This window comes from Lissotriton helveticus, assembly GCF_964261635.1.
Source record: "Lissotriton helveticus chromosome 1_1 unlocalized genomic scaffold, aLisHel1.1 SUPER_1_unloc_13, whole genome shotgun sequence".
Lineage (NCBI taxonomy): Eukaryota > Metazoa > Chordata > Amphibia > Caudata > Salamandridae > Lissotriton > Lissotriton helveticus.
The window spans coordinates 1709078-1726202 of record NW_027611652.1 but is presented as its reverse complement, the minus strand read 5'-3'; the positions used below and the strand labels follow the sequence as shown (position 1 = coordinate 1726202).

The 17125-nt window shown below is 46.2% G+C and overlaps 1 protein-coding gene across 1 annotated transcript in view; it reads left to right on the top strand.

Moving 5' to 3' along the window:
* The window catches only part of LOC144805524 (uncharacterized), a 30377-nt gene extending 24906 nt beyond the window's left edge, over positions 1-5471 (top strand). Inside the window, exon 2 of the mRNA XM_078672060.1 lies at positions 1373-5471. Coding sequence (XP_078528186.1) covers positions 2085-3059 — 975 coding nt within the window. The 5' untranslated portion in view covers positions 1373-2084 and the 3' untranslated portion in view covers positions 3060-5471. The remainder of the gene's footprint in view (positions 1-1372) is intronic.
* The last annotated feature ends 11654 nt before the right edge of the window (positions 5472-17125 follow it).

Below are 17125 nucleotides of genomic sequence, written 5' to 3'. Positions count from 1 at the left end.
TCAGCCGCAGTATTAAGATACAGTGCACAACAATTCCCAGCCCAGTAAAGGCCTGAAACAGAACCAAAAAGGAGCATGTACCTATATGATCGCCTCCCCTGTTTGTACCACATAAGCATCTACCTGTTCACTTCCTCCGTTTTTATGTCCTGGGCGAGCTTCTCTAAAGACTCTTGATCCTTTTACTGCCAACCATCGCGTTTGTCTATCAGATCATTACTTGATGTCTGCTGTGTTCATCGAGTCACTCCGCTGCTTTAGCTGTCAATGAACCCTGATGAGCGAGTACACAGACATAAGGGAGTATGGAAGGTGATGAACAGAGAGTAAGGTAAAGCTGATTTTAAGAAATTCCCAACTGTGTAAATGCTGCACTCACCTGAAAGCAATGGACATCTTGTTCCACTCTGCCAATGCTCCATCCCCAACCTAGCACCAAACAGAAAACATTAAGTCAGATACCCTGGTAAGGTAGAAAAAGACAAAAAGCAGACACGTATTGGCAGCAGAGATATCGCATGTATATTACTGGTTGTGATGGAATCTCTATAATAAATGCTGCAATCTTCCAACAAATGCTTGAACCATCCCTAGGAATGGGGCAAAGATAACTTAACAAACAGAAAAGTAAAGACAGGAGTTAGAACTTAAGCTTCTCCAGTGTAAACTGGAAAGTACTGTCAAGAGGAGTGTGAATGGAGCTGCATTTGTTATATACTTCCTGAAGCGTTACCTTTATTATATACTTCCTAGAGCTTTACCTTTACTATATACTTCCTGGAGCGTTACCTTTATTATATAGTTCCTAGAGCTTTACCTTTACTATATACTTCCTGGAGCGTTACCTTTATTATATTTTTCCTGGAGAGTTACCTTTATTATAAACTTCCTGGAGCGTTACCTTTATTGTATACTTCCTAGAGCGTTACCTTTATTACTTCCTGGAGCGTTACATTTATTATATACTTCATGAAGAGTTTTCTTTGTCATGTAGTCTTGAAAGGGTTACTGCTGTTATACGATTTCTGAAACTGAAGTGACAGCAACACATCTTGATCCATCTCTTCTTACACAATCCCTTCTTGTTTAAATGAAATCTTAGCCATGTGCGTCTTCGTAAAGCTGTACCTCTAGCAAGTGGGCACCCCATGTGTGCTCTTTCTGTACTAAGTTACTGTGTGGACACCGGAAAATCACCTCCTTTTCTGAATTAAGTAAAACATTTAGTTAAAAATCTGTGTATGGTGAAATATCTCTTAGTAACTTTCATAAATGGTAATATCCAGATGTCTTTTCCCACTAGTTAAATATTGTGTATTCACATTCTCTTACATTTCCATTTAGTGATTTTAAATCTCTTTACATCCAATAGGAAACCAGCCTTGAATGCACAAATGATCGTGAATAATGACAGTAATCGTGCACATATGAAAACAAGTGGTTGGAAAAAAAGAGGTCCAATATATAGGAAAAAATCTGCATAGAGACTGAGGAACTTGAACATAAACTGATACATCCTGGAAGAGGCACTCCAGAGCAATTCGGTGAATATAAGAGTCTGAGCTGTGCACCTCCACGCCACAGGACTAAGAAATGACCTCTAGAAAATTAAGACAACAACACTGACAAACCACTTCCTGTGTAAACAGGCCTCCACCACCAGCTTTGATCATGTGTTCGGTATGAGGGGGATACAGCATTGCTCTTGTTCCTGTAATGATGGCAGACTACCATTCAGCACGCTAGGTGTATTGTAAACTCTTTCTGGCCAAACCACAGGAGCCAGAGAAAAGCACAAGGGAGTGGAGCCAGATAACTGAAGGGTAAAGGAAAGAGAGGGTCTCTGATCTACAACAGATTGTCCCAATTTGCTTCAACCAGAAGGAAGACTGATCTCAACTCATAAACATGAAAAACCAATCTGCAATCTAAAGACACAACCACCTACAAAGAAGCTTTACTTGCCACAATTATAATATATGTACTTGGTGAGTCTTGTATTTCATTGTGAAATCTGAAATCAACAATGCAAAATACCACACACATTCAGGGAATGTGAGAGTAACACAAGTGCTTTATCAACCATGTTAGCTCCTCAGGAAACGCAGCCATGGGATGCAGACAAATATAAACCCGACCCAGAGACACTAACCAAGAAAGAAAAATCATACACAAGCAGCAAGAGCTTTAGTTTGTCATCACTACTAAAGAGCCATCAGCAAACACACACAGGAGAAGCAACATGCAATTGCAATGAATGTGTGAAGAAATTTAGTCAGTTAGCACTCCTAAAAGATAATCAGCGAACACACATGGGGGAAAAACCATACCATTGCAATGAATGTCTGAAGAGCTTCAGTCTATTATCAAATCTCAAAAGACATCAGCGAACACATACTGGGGATAAACCGTACCATTGCACTGAATGTGTGATGGGCTTCAGTCATTTATCACAACTCGAAGTTCATCAGCGAACACACACAGGGGAAAAACCATACCATTGCAATGAATGTCTGAAGAGCTTCAGTCTATTATCAAATCTCAAAAGACATCAGCGAACACATACTGGGGAAAAACCGTACCATTGCACTGAATGTGTGAAGGGCTTCAGTCATTTATCACTACTCCAAGTTCATCAGCGAACACACACTGGGGAAAAACCATACCATTGCACTGAATGTGTGAAGAGCTTCAGTCAGTTATCACAACTCCAAGTTCATCAGCGAACACACACTGGGGAAAAACCATACCATTGCACTGAATGTGTGAAGAGCTTCAGTCTGTTATCAAATCTCCAAAGACATCAGGGAACACATACTGGGGAAAAACCATACCATTGCGGTGAATGTGTGAAGAGCTTCAGTCGGTTATCACAACTCAAAGTTCATCAGCGAACACACACTGGGGAAAAACCATACCATTGCACTGAATGTGTGAAGAGCTTCAGTCGGTTATCACAACTCCAAGATCATCAGCGAACACACACTGGGGAAAAACCATACCATTGCACTGAATGTGTGAAGAGCTTCCGTCAGTTATCACAACTCCTAAGACATTAGGGAACACACACAGGGGAAAAACCGTACCATTGCACTGAATGTGTGAAGAGCTTCAGTCACTTATCACAACTCCAAATACATCAGCGAACACACACTGGGGAAAAACCATACCATTGCAGTGAATGTGTGAAGAGATTCAGCATGTTATCAAGTCTTCGAAGACATCAACAAACACACACAGGAGAAAAACCATAGCATTGCAGTGAATGTGTGAAGAGCTTCAGTCGGTTATTGGACCTACAAAAACATAAACAAACACACACTGGGGAAAAAACATACTTTTGCAATGATTATGGAAGTAGTTTTAGTGATTTCTCAAATCTCAGGAGTCATCAGTGAACACACACAGGGAAAAAGCCATTCCAGTGCAGTGAATGATTGAAGAGCATTAGTCTGTTATTAATTCTGCAGAGACCTCAGCGAACACACACAAGGGAAAAACCATCTGATTGCAATGAATGAGGAAATAGTTTTAGTCATTCCTCAAAATTAAGGAATAATCAGCAAACACACACAGGGGAAAAACGTTCAAGTGCAGTGAGTGTGTTAAGTGCTTTAGTCAATTATCAGAAATACAAAGACATCAACGAACACACACAGGTGATAAACCCCTACCACTGCAGTGAATGTGAAAGTAGTTTTAGTAGTTACTCAGCATTAAGGAACCATCAGCATACACACACAGGTGAAACCCTACCACTGCAGTGAATGTGGAAGTAGTTTTATTGCCCCTTCAACATTAAGAAATCTCCAGCGAACCCACTTAGGGGAGATGCCATTCAAGTGCACTACACAAACACAAAAAGCAGAGAAACCATACCATTGTAGTGGATTTGGGAGTGTTGTCGGAAGAATTTTCAGCTAACTACAGAGATAAGTCGTAAAATCTATAAACATAACACACATGAATAAGTCTAACAAGCCCTGTCTGGGGAATATTTCTAGCTGATTTTGGTGTTTGGTCATTTTGTGCAATAACTGGTTCAATCACAGCTGCTAGAAAACAACATCCACAGGCACAAGAAGTCAAAGTAGGAAATTGTGACCTGTAACTCTGAGAGTTAATGCCTGCAGCGCACAACATTTACCTGCAAAGCACTGACTTGGGAGACATGATGTCCATTTCACTCATCAAATGCATCTGTTAATGCACCCACCATAGTGGAACTTCCCCAGAGGTGTCCAATATCAAGCTGGACCCTTGTGAAATTTGCTGGCTCACCACTGACAGTAAATGATTCACAGTGAGATTAATTGTATATGAATATATTTTAGACCTCTCTTATTTACAGAGAATCAACCAACCAACTCCTAACTGGTGAAAGGACAGAATCTGTGCATGATGGCGAAAGTATTGATCGGAGAGAGAGCTGACAAAAAGTTTAGTTCTTAATACGTTTCTGAAAGTTTGACAGTTAAGTAAAGAATCTTGAGCAGTAAAGAATTCCAGCTCTTAGAGTCCAGAACTATCGACTCCCTGCTTTACATTTCTTGATCCTTGGCACTGGGAAAACAATCTGGATTCAGAAGCAAAGGAACACAAAAGTTACTGATTTTTGACACAAATGATATTCAGGTTTGTTTTTACAAGTAAAAAGAAACTCTTGTTTTATAAACTGCCGGTGAATGAATGGGAATAAAAAGTATGTGCTGCCTCGTGAGCAAGCAGTGAAACTTTGTGATGCAGTTGGGACGTCCTCCGACCGCAAATAAGATGGATCGTAACATTCTGAATCATCTGTAAGGTGCTCTTGTGTTGCTGTAGCTGTCAAATACACAGTGTTCTCATAGCCCAACCTTGCTTAGAGGAAGGAGTTCACCGATATAATATGCACATCAGAAGAACGGATACATCTTCAGTAGCCAAAGATAGTAGAAATTAATGCTTTCCACCAAGTTCATTTTAACAAATTGTTGAGTCTAGGATGTTCTTCTTGCTGTCGACCCTCATCATCATCACTACATCACCGCACAGCCAGTCAGTAACAGGAAAGAGACTGCTCTTCAGCACACCCATCCTTATACATTACACACTACAGGGGTTTCCTCCAGGGCCAAACTCACTTTACTTTCACGTTAACAGCAACAAGTTCTAAACTGAACAAGGGGTTTGCATGGCCATTAGTGGCATAAGAAATTTGAAACCCAATACTTTAGAAATCTGTATTATTAATACATAACCAAACATCCAAACACCACCCATGTACGGACATCCAAGAGCCTTTAAAAACCACACTACAGATATATGTACCCAGATCAAACTCAATTTACTGTAACATTAACATGAACAAAATTATGATACAGCAAGGACAATCATGAGGATATGAAATTTACACAATGATGACTAGATTTTACATATTAATACGAAATGTATGTTTTTAGATTTGTAATAAAACAACACATTTATTTGAATTCATGGTATTTGACTACTGATTGTGTAGGAGACCTTAAATGTGATTTATTCTCTAAACTATAAAGATAATTTGTGATGTCATCAAGAAGCATAGTCTATTTGGCAATAGAGGGGTCAAATCTCAATAGCATGATTGCTTTCAGAAGGGAGTCTGGCACAGATGCAATCATAGTGGACTATTCTCGCCAGAATGCCTTCTCTCAGAGTGCGAGTTGTGTTTTTGGTCTCGGCCTGATCCAACGCATGCGCTGGTCTGGCTGAGACATTTAGTAGCTGCTTAGAAAAGTGCTACTTTCCTGGCAGCCAGCTTACTATCACGCGCACAAGAGCGTGCGCACCTGCGCGTAATAGCAAGCTGGTGGCCGGCAAGGTAGCACTTGCGGTGACGCGCCATGTCACCACTCGCGTTTTGTTTTTCATTTCTTGGCTGCGCGGCTTTACTTTTATGGCCACGAGGCCAAATGTAGGTGCAATGCTGCAGTTCGCCTCCCGAGAGTTCCCTAATCCAGCTCTTAGGTTCTGTCCTTATGGAACCAATTTCTGCTAGAGCACCGCTCCCCTGCCATGCCACATGGAAGCGTTTCTTGTAATTTAGCCATCGCGGTGTTAAACACATATTTCCACATTAGCAGCCTTCCACACTTGGAAAGTGGGGACTGTTTTAAGAGCTTAGTCCTCGTGAAAACTTCAAACCTATATCCCCAATAGCAGTGCAAGCCTTTCCCTCTACAACCACCTCACAGGATGTTTGATAATGACATCACTCCAAACTGTAGTGCCTCGCTCCTACAGGAATGCGTTTCTGCTCTAAGCACATTCCCGAGAGTACTATTTCCGCGAATGTCAGGGGGTGCCTTCTGGAAGTAATTCCCGCTGCACAGACACATGCCTTTGTTAAGACCATGTTGCCACACAGTGGGTTCCGCTCCGAGTAACTGCTGCAGGTTTGCTTGTAAAAACATTTATTTTAAATAAATACGCGCGTCTGTGAATGTAATTGTGTGTGGGGGAGGGGCGGGGTGGTTATTCATAAAACATTGGCAAGAACATTGTAATTATTGACAAATCATTCCGAACAGGTGCCACACATGAATGTCTTCTGATAGACGATGTTGTAAAATATTTGAGGTACACACAGTGTAGTGTTGCGTTACTCGCGCAAAGGAAACGCTTTAGAGCGGGTCGGCACACCAGCATAGGAGATGGACCGCATCTGTGCAAACAACCCGACTGTCGTGTGCAGCTGAACCACAGACAACCAGCGGGTGACATCTGGCACCATCAGAGAGGTGTGTGTGTGGTGTGTGCTCACACACACAAGCACGCATCTAGAAAGCCCCTCTTGTCCGTCCACATGCATCTGCCTTTCCCTGGTTTGCACAGAAGTCTTTGCACACAATCCCTGCATTACTATGTTGTTGGCACGCGCTCGCACACACATACATCACACAGACCCACCAAACACCTGGTGCACCAGGGCTGTTCACGAGCATCCACCCAAGCAGATGGCGTTCTGTCTGGTTCAGATAATAGCATCCTTTAGCATGCATTCAACACTCGCGTTTCACAATTGTGTGCACTTACAGCATGCTGCCTTCGGACTGTTCACAAGTGTGTGCCTGCTCAGGCGGCGTGCATAACCTGCCATAATTGTGCAGAGCATTCATTCAAGTCGCCACCCGAAATACTAGTACAAAATGGGAGGAAGGGAGTAATTACTCAGAAGCGTGTGAATAATAGCCAGTGTGCAGTAAACGGTTCATCCGTTGCTGCCGCAGGGCAGTAGAAGAAGCAAGCCGTTCATTGGCTGACACCAAATAGGCTCTAGCCTTGCATTCAGAGCAGGCACACACTCGCCACCCCTGGTTTCACAAGAGCGTGCACCAGAAACCACACTTCTTGGGTTTTTCGTAAGTGAGTTCTGTAGTGTCGCGCTCTAGTCTTCGCGGTAGTACGCGATGACATAGAGCACGGCTGCCATTTTGGGAGCGCATTCCAGCGCCCACACCCGAGCGATCCAGACCGGTTCCCGGAACTCTTGTGATAATTAATAAATACTTCAAACCTTTCCCAGTAGTGTACGCTTCACAGTGGCGACGAGGTCGGGATTTAAAAAAAAAAAAGGAAGGAAACATCAGGACCCACCAAAGTAAAGGAACCAGGGAAGACACGAGGAGGAGTGACCCGGGGGAGGCAGTGCAGGCAACAAGAGAGCGTGGCAGAAGACAACACCACCACAGGCAAGCACCAAGAGCAAGTGCAAGAAAGGAAAAGGGGGCGGGAAACATCAAAGAACACGGAGGTAGGAGGGTAGCCCCATCACAAGCAGAGCAGACCTAGCACCCCACGGGGAGGAACAGGCCCGACCAGGCACCACATGAGCGCGCCAAAGAGGGAGGCAACTCACATAGTGGGACCAACCACCATAGGAAGGAAAGAGAAAAGCAGAGAGGAATCACGCCCCACCAAGAGCATCGGATTCGTCACTCACTAAAGCGCCTACTGAACATTCAGGGCCCAGGCAGAACAAGTGCAGCACGGAGAGGTGGGTGCCTGGGAGCCCCAACAGAACCAGAAACGCAAGCGTGCCAGGCAGTCCCATGGGAGAAGAGGCAGCACTAGAAAGACACGATGAAATGTGTGCGCAGGCGTCTTCACTAGCGACTCTAATCCCATTCCTACCCAAACCGGGTGCGCCCTTGATGAAGTGGGAGGATTGGAGAGAAAATTTCCTGAACTACTTAGAAGCCCTTGAGGATGAAGATGGGGAAGAATTTCCCAGCAAGAGGAGGAAGAGAATATTACTGCACAACTTAGGTCAAGAAGGAATCGGAGTCTTCCAGAATCTAGTCCCCACTACACGACAGGCCGCGGACGACGGCGTGTGTTTTGGCACGCGATAGAAGACCTTAACAACCATTATAGTCCGGCGGTGTGCACGTCCATAGATAGATACAACTTCCAACAGAGGAAACATGCGACGGGTGAATCGATAGATGACTATGTCGCAGCATTGAGGAAACTAGCAATCACGTGCAAATTTTGCGCCCTGCATGATGAGTTTATCAAAGACCAAATAGTCATGCACACGACTAACACGGGGATCCAAGACAAACTATTGGTGAACGGTGACGCTACCCTGAAGGAAGTCATAGCCATGGTGAAAAAGGTGGAACTTTCCAAAAGATGCGCAGATGCAGCGAAGAGAGAGACCATAACGAGGCACATGGTCAACAAAGTCAACAAAGCAGAACCACCAGAGAGAGGCAAAATGACGACAGCAGAAGGGAAGGCACAAAACAAATGGAACACACGACCCACACAGCCAAAGAAACCGAACAAAGAGGGCACAAACATGTGCTAAAGATGTGGAAGTCAGTCCCACGTGGCGTACGTCAAACGTTGCCCTGCATTCCGAGCAAATTGCATGCATTGTGGAATCATAGGACACTTTGAAAAGGTGTGTTGTCGCAAGTTGAAGATACCAACAGTAAAATACGTGACGCAAGACCTGGGAATGGAAGAAGAAGGAGGAGTGCAAGAAGAAGACAATGTACTGTACGTGGAAGAACAAGTGCTAGGCATTGACTGCTGACACTCCAGGAAACCACAATGTGACATGGTAATAGGAGGTGTACCGATCAGGATGGTAGCACATTCGGGTACCCCATACAACATCGTACAATGGGCAGTGTGGAGCGAAAGCTTCAAACCTAGCCTGGGATCGCACCTCGAACCTCCAGACATACTTCCTATAACGTTTACAGGAGAACCCATTCCAATGGTAGGGTATCGAGCCCTGAAGTTCGAGTTCAAAGATCGCAGTGCATAGTGCAAACTATATGTAGCAGAGAAGGGTCCGTCTGTCCTCGGGTGGATAAATCAAGTTGACTTGGGCATACAATTGAACCCAGGAGGGGACACGCAAGTCCTGATGACCAGCACGAAGCATCAACCGAACTTCAAAAAGATGAAAAGCGATTTCCCACAGTGTTCGGAGGAAAAGTGGGTAAACTGGCGAAATTCACGCACAGAATAGATCTCAAGGAGAACGCCACTCCGTTTTCCCACAAAGTAAGGAATATACACATAGCGGTCATGGAAGTGGTACAACAGGAGTTGAAAAGACTGGAAGACAACGGGAGCATCGAACCGATAAACTCAGAATGGCTTCTCCGTTGGTGGTGGCGATGAAACCTAATGGCAAGGTCCGGCTATGCGTGGACTTACGCGAACTGAACAAGTGCATCATTGTGGAGAAATTTCCGTTACCACGGATAGAAGAGATGCTGGCAAAAACAAAAGGGATAAGATGGTTTTCCACCCTTGATCTCACTTCAGCCTATCACCAGATAGCCCTGCATCACACGAGCCGGAAACTGACATCCTTCATAACACCCTTCGGATGCTACCAGTTCCGCTGGATGTCCTTTGGCCTGGCGTCAGTAGCGTCAGGGTTCCAAAAATGTTTGCACAAACTGTTCGGAGACATAGAGGGAGAACAGTACTTCCAAGATGATATCTTGTTGATGGGCAAGGATCAAACCGACCATGCCAAAAATGTGGCAAAGGTGTTGCAAGTCCTAGAAGGTAATAGCCTGACGGCCGAATGGGAAAAGTGCAGTTTCGGTAAGACGTCAGTCACCTACCTAGGTCATGAGATCAGTGAACAGAGCATTACACCCAAGCAAGCTAACGTCAAAGCGATATGTGACGCACCAGCACCAAAGAACAAAGAGGAAGTGAGGTCATTCTTAGGGATGGCCGAGTAAAACAGTAAGTTCGTGCAGCATTTTGCCACCAAGACTTAACATCTGCGGCAGCTCATATGAGAAAAAACAAAGTTTACATGGACAGAAGAGGCACAAGGAGACTTTCAGAAAATCAAGGAAGAGATCAGCAAAGCAGTGCCCCTTCAAGGATATGATCCACAGGGACAGTCCGTATTGACCACAGATGCAAGCGAAAAAGGACTAGGAGCAGTCCTTATGCAAGAAAGGAAAAATGAAGAGATGGCGACCATCAGTTTTGCGTCCAAGTCCCTATCAGCAACAGAACAGAAATTCAGTGTGATAGAAAAAGAAATGCTGGCAGTTGTGTGGGCCATGGGGAAATTCCACCAATTCTTATGGGGTACGAGGTTCCAGATTTGAGCCTTGAGACCCTCCCGGGTGAGTAGCGTGCTATACAAGTGTTATGATTGATTGATTGAGCTCAAGACAGACCATAAGCCCCTGGTCAAAGTACTCACATCCTGCGATCACGCTAGCGCTACACCCCGCATCGCCAAGATGACTCTGAAGCTGTTAGACTACAGATATGACGTGGAGTACATCCCAGGAACTAGGAATAAGGTAGTTGATTATCTCTGCTGAGCCTCAGCGATGGAGGAAGGGCAGACGAGGACGAAGTCCATGTAGCTTTTGCAGAAGACCCGGAGAAAGTGATAAGCGGTCAAGAATGGGAAAAGCCTACGAAAATGATCCAGACATCAAAGACGTTAAGGACTTCCTGCTACAAGGATGGCCCGAACAAAAGCATCTCCGAGCAGAACTCTGGAAATTCTTCGAGGTGCGTGAGGAGTTGTCCATTGGAGATATGGCAACATTCCTGTTTAGAGGGAATAAAGTCATCCCCCCAACGTCATTGGTACCGTACTTGTTAGCTGTATTGCATGAAGGACACCTGGGCATCGTGAAAACGAAAATGAGAACCAAACAGGTGTACTGGTGGCCGGCAATGGATATCCAAATTGAAAGGCATGTAAGGGAATGTGACCAGTGCCAGAGAGCGGACAAGTCTCAAACCCTACTACGGCCAGCACTGGGGAAGTTCGACAACCCTGCTAACCCTTGGGAGGAGTTGTCTATTGATATTCTTGGGACAGTACTCGATGCACAGGTAACCCCGAAGTATGTGTGTGTTCTCATCGATCGGTTTTCAAAGTGGCCAGAAATAGACTTACAGGAGGAGATGGACACAGAGACAGCCCTCAGATTTCTTACGACGACTTTCCTCAGAGAAGGCATACCCCGCTCCATTCTGAGTGACAATGGACAACGGACAATGGACCCCAATTAACCTTGGAAAAGTGGTACAAATACATGGAACGAAACGGAATCAAGATAAAACACACATCCATATACCACCCAGCGGGAAATAGTCTAGCCGAAAGGTTCTTGTCATAATGGGTTCCATACAAGCCGCCAGAGCAATGGGCAAGGAATGGGAAAAGGAAGTGCGGAGAATGCTGTGGGCCTACCACATTACACTCACTGGCACAGTGTACGGTACATTCCAAATCCTAAGAGGACCTGACCCTTTCACCAAGGACAATCTGGCATGGAAGAAAAAGACAGTAACGAGTAAATGGTCACCAGCAGTGGTTCAGCACAACTTGGAGAGAGCACAAAGAATATACACTGAGTACTACAATAAGAGATGCAATGTGAAGGACACCTCGCTAGAAAGGAGAGTGGGTCATAGTCAAACTTGCCCAGTTGAGAAGGAAAGGGGACAGCAAATACTGCCTGCCCATGCAAGTAAAGGAGGTATATGACAGAGCAGCATTGCTTAGCGATGCTAATGTCTGGTCACAGGATTGCATGTCCAAATGCAGCAAGATAATGCAATGGACCTGTGAAGAAAGACCAAGAACACAACAGAGCCAAAGCTCACCTACAGACAGCGCGTTACTGAGCAGAGGAGAAGAAGACTCGGACGTAGATGGAGGAGGAGCTGAGCACGATGAAGGAGATAATCCCATAGCAGAGGGACATCAGGAGGAGGCAGGTGAGACTTCTGAGAGAGAGACTTCTAAGGGAACTGGAAGCAGACTGGTGATCCAGGCAGAGAGCAACTCAGAGAGTTTCGCCTCCACTCTGGTAAGACGCACGCGGGCTGGGAGAACAGTAGTGAGGCCTGCCAAATACAGAGACTATGAACTGGGTGAAGGGAAATAACCAGAACCTAGAGAGACTCTTTATGGTTTGCTTTTTGTTATATAAAGAAGGGAGATATGTAGTGTCGCGCTCTAGTCTTCGCTGTAGTACGCGAAGACGTAGAGCGCCGCCCCCTTTTTGGGAGCACATTCCAGCACCCAGACCCAAGCAATCCAGACAGGTTCCTGGCGCTCTATTGTGATATTTAATAAATAATTCAAACCTTTCCCCAGTCGTGTGCGCTTCATTCAAGTGGCTCCCCTCATCATTACAAGTTCCAAGGACTGTTCGGGAGAATGAACTCATCCTGGTGGCGTCCAGAGATATTTAATGAATGCATATACATGCGTCTTGCGTGAGTGTAAGAACACACACAAAGCATCCTTAAGGGGGTTCAATGATGTGCGCTGACACAGGTGGAGTCTAGGGGTTCAGCCCGCACCCCTCATTAGTTCTAGACCGATTGTGCATACTTCTGCGTTCTGGGGTTGTCTATGAGGTTGTCCTCACTCGCTTTACATCCAGGAATGACTCTTTATGAATGTACGCTCACGCGCTCATCATAATTGCTTTGTTCAAAAGAGGGTGAACCCCGCCCAGCATCAGTCACTTGCACCGAATACTTTGCCTCCCCCTCTGCCCCGAGCGTGGGGTTGTATGAGTGCTATCCTTGGTTCTCGTGAGTGAATGCTCATCGAGTGAGTAACCTGGTACAATGTATGAGTCGGTGAGTTCACAACTATCACGGAGAGTGTGTGCTAACCCAATCAGCAGCCCAATGCCCTTCATGTGTGCGTTCTCACACGCCCTGAGCCGGGGAAGTCTCACCTGAACGTCTCTTTGGCTGTCGCATGTGTGTGCTCTTACACAAAACATCCCTCACTCCTCTGTGGGCAAGTACTGCATACATACATCCTCAGCGAGTCATTGTTGTGTGCAGAAACACTTATACATTTACTGTTGTTATTTCATTTCGCGGCCGCGTGGCCAATGCTTGTCTTCTCGATTCAATTAATCAATCAATCAATCAATCAATCAGAGTACTTGTACAGTGCGCTACTTACCCGTGAGGTTCTCAAGGCGCTATGGGTAGGGGGGTGCTGCTAATGCTCGAAAAGCCAGGTCTTGAGGAGTCTTCTGAAGGCGAGTAGGTATTGGGTCTGCCGTATGTGGGTAAAGAGGGTAGTTCCAGGTCTTGGCGGCGAGGTCGGAGAAGGATCTGCCGCCTGAGGTCGTTCGATTGATGCGGGGGACAGCTGCGAGGGCGAGGCTGGCGGAGCGGAGCTGGCGGGTGGGGGTGTAGAAGCTGACTCTGCTGTTCAGGTAGGCTGGTTCGGTGTTGTGGTGTGCTTTGTGTGCGTGGGTGAGGAGCTTGAAGGTGATCCTCTTGTCGACGGGGAGCCAGTGTAGGTCTCTCAGGTGGGGGGTGATGTGGCTGCGGCGGGGGACGTTGACGATCAGTCGGGGGAGGCGTTTTGGATGCGTTGTAGTCGTCGTAGGTGTTTGGCTGGGAGTGCGTTGCCGTAGTCCAGTCTTGTGCTGACGAGGGCCTGTGTCACCGTTCTTCTTGTTTCGGTCGGAATCCACTTGCAGATCCTGCGGAGCATGCCGAGGGTGTTGTAGCAGGAGAAGGAGACGATATTGACCTGCTTAGACATGGAGGAGTCGAGGATGAATCCTAGGTTGCGTGCATGGTCAGTGGGTGTTGGTGCTGTTCCCAGTGTGCTCGGCCACCAGGAGTCATCCCAGGCTGAGGGGGTGGGTCTGAGGATGAGGACCTCCGTCTTGTCCTAGTTCAGCTTCAGACGGCTGCTCCTCATACAGCCGGCGACGGCCTTCATTACTTCGTGGAGGTTAGTTTTGGTGGTGTGTGGGTCCTTGGTGAGAGAGAAGATGAGCTGGGTGTCGTCGGCGTAGGAGATGATGTTGAGGTTGTGATGGTGGGCCACTTGTGCGAGGGGGGCCATGTAGACGTTGAACAGCCTCGGGCTGAGAGATGAGCCCTGGGGGACGCCGCAGATGATGTCGGTGGCTTCGGATCGGAAGGGTGGGAGGGAGACGCCCTGGGTTCTGCCGGAGAGGAAGGACGTGGTCCATTCAAGGGCCTTCTCTTGGATTCCAGCTTCTAGGAGGCGTGTCTTTAGAGTGCGATGGCAGACCGTGTCGATGGTGGCTGACCGGTCCAGGAGGGTGAGGGCTGATGTTTTGTCGTTGTCTAGTTGGCGCCTGATGTCGTCTGTGGGGGCAATGAGGGCTGTCTCGGTGCTGTGGTTTCATCTGAATCCGGACTGGGACGGGTCCAAGATGTTGTTGTCTTCCAGGTGGTGGGCCAATTGTATGTTGACGATTTTCTCGATGACCTTTGCCGGGAACGGGAGCAGGGAGATGGGCCGGAAGTTCTTGAGGTCCTTGGGGTCTGCCTTGGGCTTCTTGAGGAGGGCGTTGATTACGGCGTGCTTCCAGCTTTCCGGGAATGTCGTTGTTTCGAAGAAGATGTTGATGACCTTCCATGGCTGAGTCTGCTTTGTTGAGTACGTGGTGTGGGCACGGGTCTGACGGAGATCCTGAGTGGATGGAGTTCATGACCTTGCGTGTCTCATCGTCGTTGACGTTGGACCAGGAGGTCAGGCGGTGGGCGCTGGTAGTGTTCACAGGGGAGGTGGAGTCTGGCGTAGTCGGGGTGGTCATGGTGTTGAAGCTGTCGTGGATGTCAGCGATCTTGCGGTGGAAGAAGATGGCTAGTGAGTCGCACAGTTCTTGTGAGGGCGGGATGTCGTTGGCGTTGGCGCTGGGTTAGGAAAGTTTCTTTACGATGCTGAAGAGCCCCTTGCTATCGTGTGCGTTGTTTTCCAAGCAGTCTTTGAAGGAGGATCTCTTGGCTAATCTGATGAGGTGGTGATGTCTGCGGGTGGCGTTCTTGTGGGCTGCGTGGTTGTCCGGTGTGCGTTCATGGAGCCATATCTTCTCCAGTTTCCGGCATGCGCGTTTTTTAACTTTTGTTTGTAAAAGCGCACGCGTCGCTTTCACGTTAATGGCGGCCAGGGACATGGCCGTCATTAAAGTGAAAGCGTTGCACTGGGCACTTTTGCAAACAACCATTGGTCTCGCAATCCCCTCCCCTCTTCAATAGCCGACACTGAGTTCTCGCTAGCACCTCCCACAGCACCGCCTTTATTCATGTGGTAAACACAGCGGCCATTATTCGTTCGTCTCAGAAGTTCAGTCTTTCCTGGCGGGCCTGGATTTCAGATCAATCAAGCCCAGCCAGCTGGGCTGCCTCTGAATAAGTGAACCACCGTCCAAGTTATTTGCCTTAGTGCCGCCTTCACTGATTTACATAAATAAAGCACACAGCCTGACGTATCTGTGCAGTATGTGCATCTGGGCTGCACACTGCCTGTTGTTTTCAGGTACAGGTAACAGCCCAGGTAAAAGATTGCTCCATGCAGGCACTGCTGCAACAGGTAAAAGAGCTGTCACTAGTCAGCACAGTGGAAGGCTCTTTAAAAAGGGTGATGGATTTCTATAGTTGTTTGCTATATTTGGGTATTAAAGTGGTACCAATAAGGTACAACTAATGCACAGACCATGTTAAATTTAAAAATTGCTAAATAATTAAGTTAAATTATTGCAAAATGTGCTGCATAATCCCACATAATTAGCATTTTTGGCCATAATTTACTCACCCCTGCTGCATAATTTGACTCCCCTGCCGCATAATTCCTATGGCCCAGACTATAGGAGAGACCGATCATACAAAGGCAATGCTAGAAAAGAGTATCAGATGAGGGACAAACCAGGTGGAGACAGTCCTTGGTCACAGCACCGTAGATAGTCAGGCTCGACATTTACCTGTCTTAAGATCTTTAACGGAGTTTCAGTAATTTATATTGCAAAATAGCTCACCAAGCTAACACTTACTACAGCAAAACATTATTAATTACCTAGGCAAAACCAATTGCATTTACCAATGCACGACTTTTTAGCTACCTATCAAACACATAACAGTAACTAAAAAGAACAAGCATTGGCATAGCCAATAGGTCTCACTTTTGGGACCTTATAAGTATTTTGTTCCGCAGCACAATATCCTTGGTGCAACAACATCAACTGTTGCATGGCTAAAAACCTATAAGGTCCCAAAGGTGAGACCTATTGGCTATGCCAATGTTTGTTTTGCTTGAGATGGTACTACCTCTCCTTCTGTGTTAATGAAGAGAGAAGTGCTGCCTGTAATACTGAGATCTGGGATTCACTCCTGTTTTGGGAACATAATTCAGTAGTTTCTACCCAATTCATACCCGATTTGTTTAGGAAACCTAAAAATATGTCTGTATCCTGGCACTACTCTTGTTAATAATCCAAAAAATACCACAGAATGTTGAGTACGTGAAAGCAGTGTGCCACACAAGGGATTTAAACATGAATCTGTCAAATACAAAATGTACTTTTTATTATTTTTTTAAGGTTCTTATATAGCGCTGCTTTATCTAATAATGTCTGATGGGTTTTCTTCCAGAGCCGTTCCCCTTCAGAAGAAGTTCTCCATCGACAGACCCAGGGAGAATTCCTATGAAAGGTTGACAATCTGTCCAACTATAAACAGGGCTGCTGGGAGGACCAGTGGTTTGGCTGGTGTAATGCTTTGTTGCATTTTTTATTGAGTTATAGCGTGCCCTGTCCACCACACCCTCAATCCAGCCCGCCTTTCT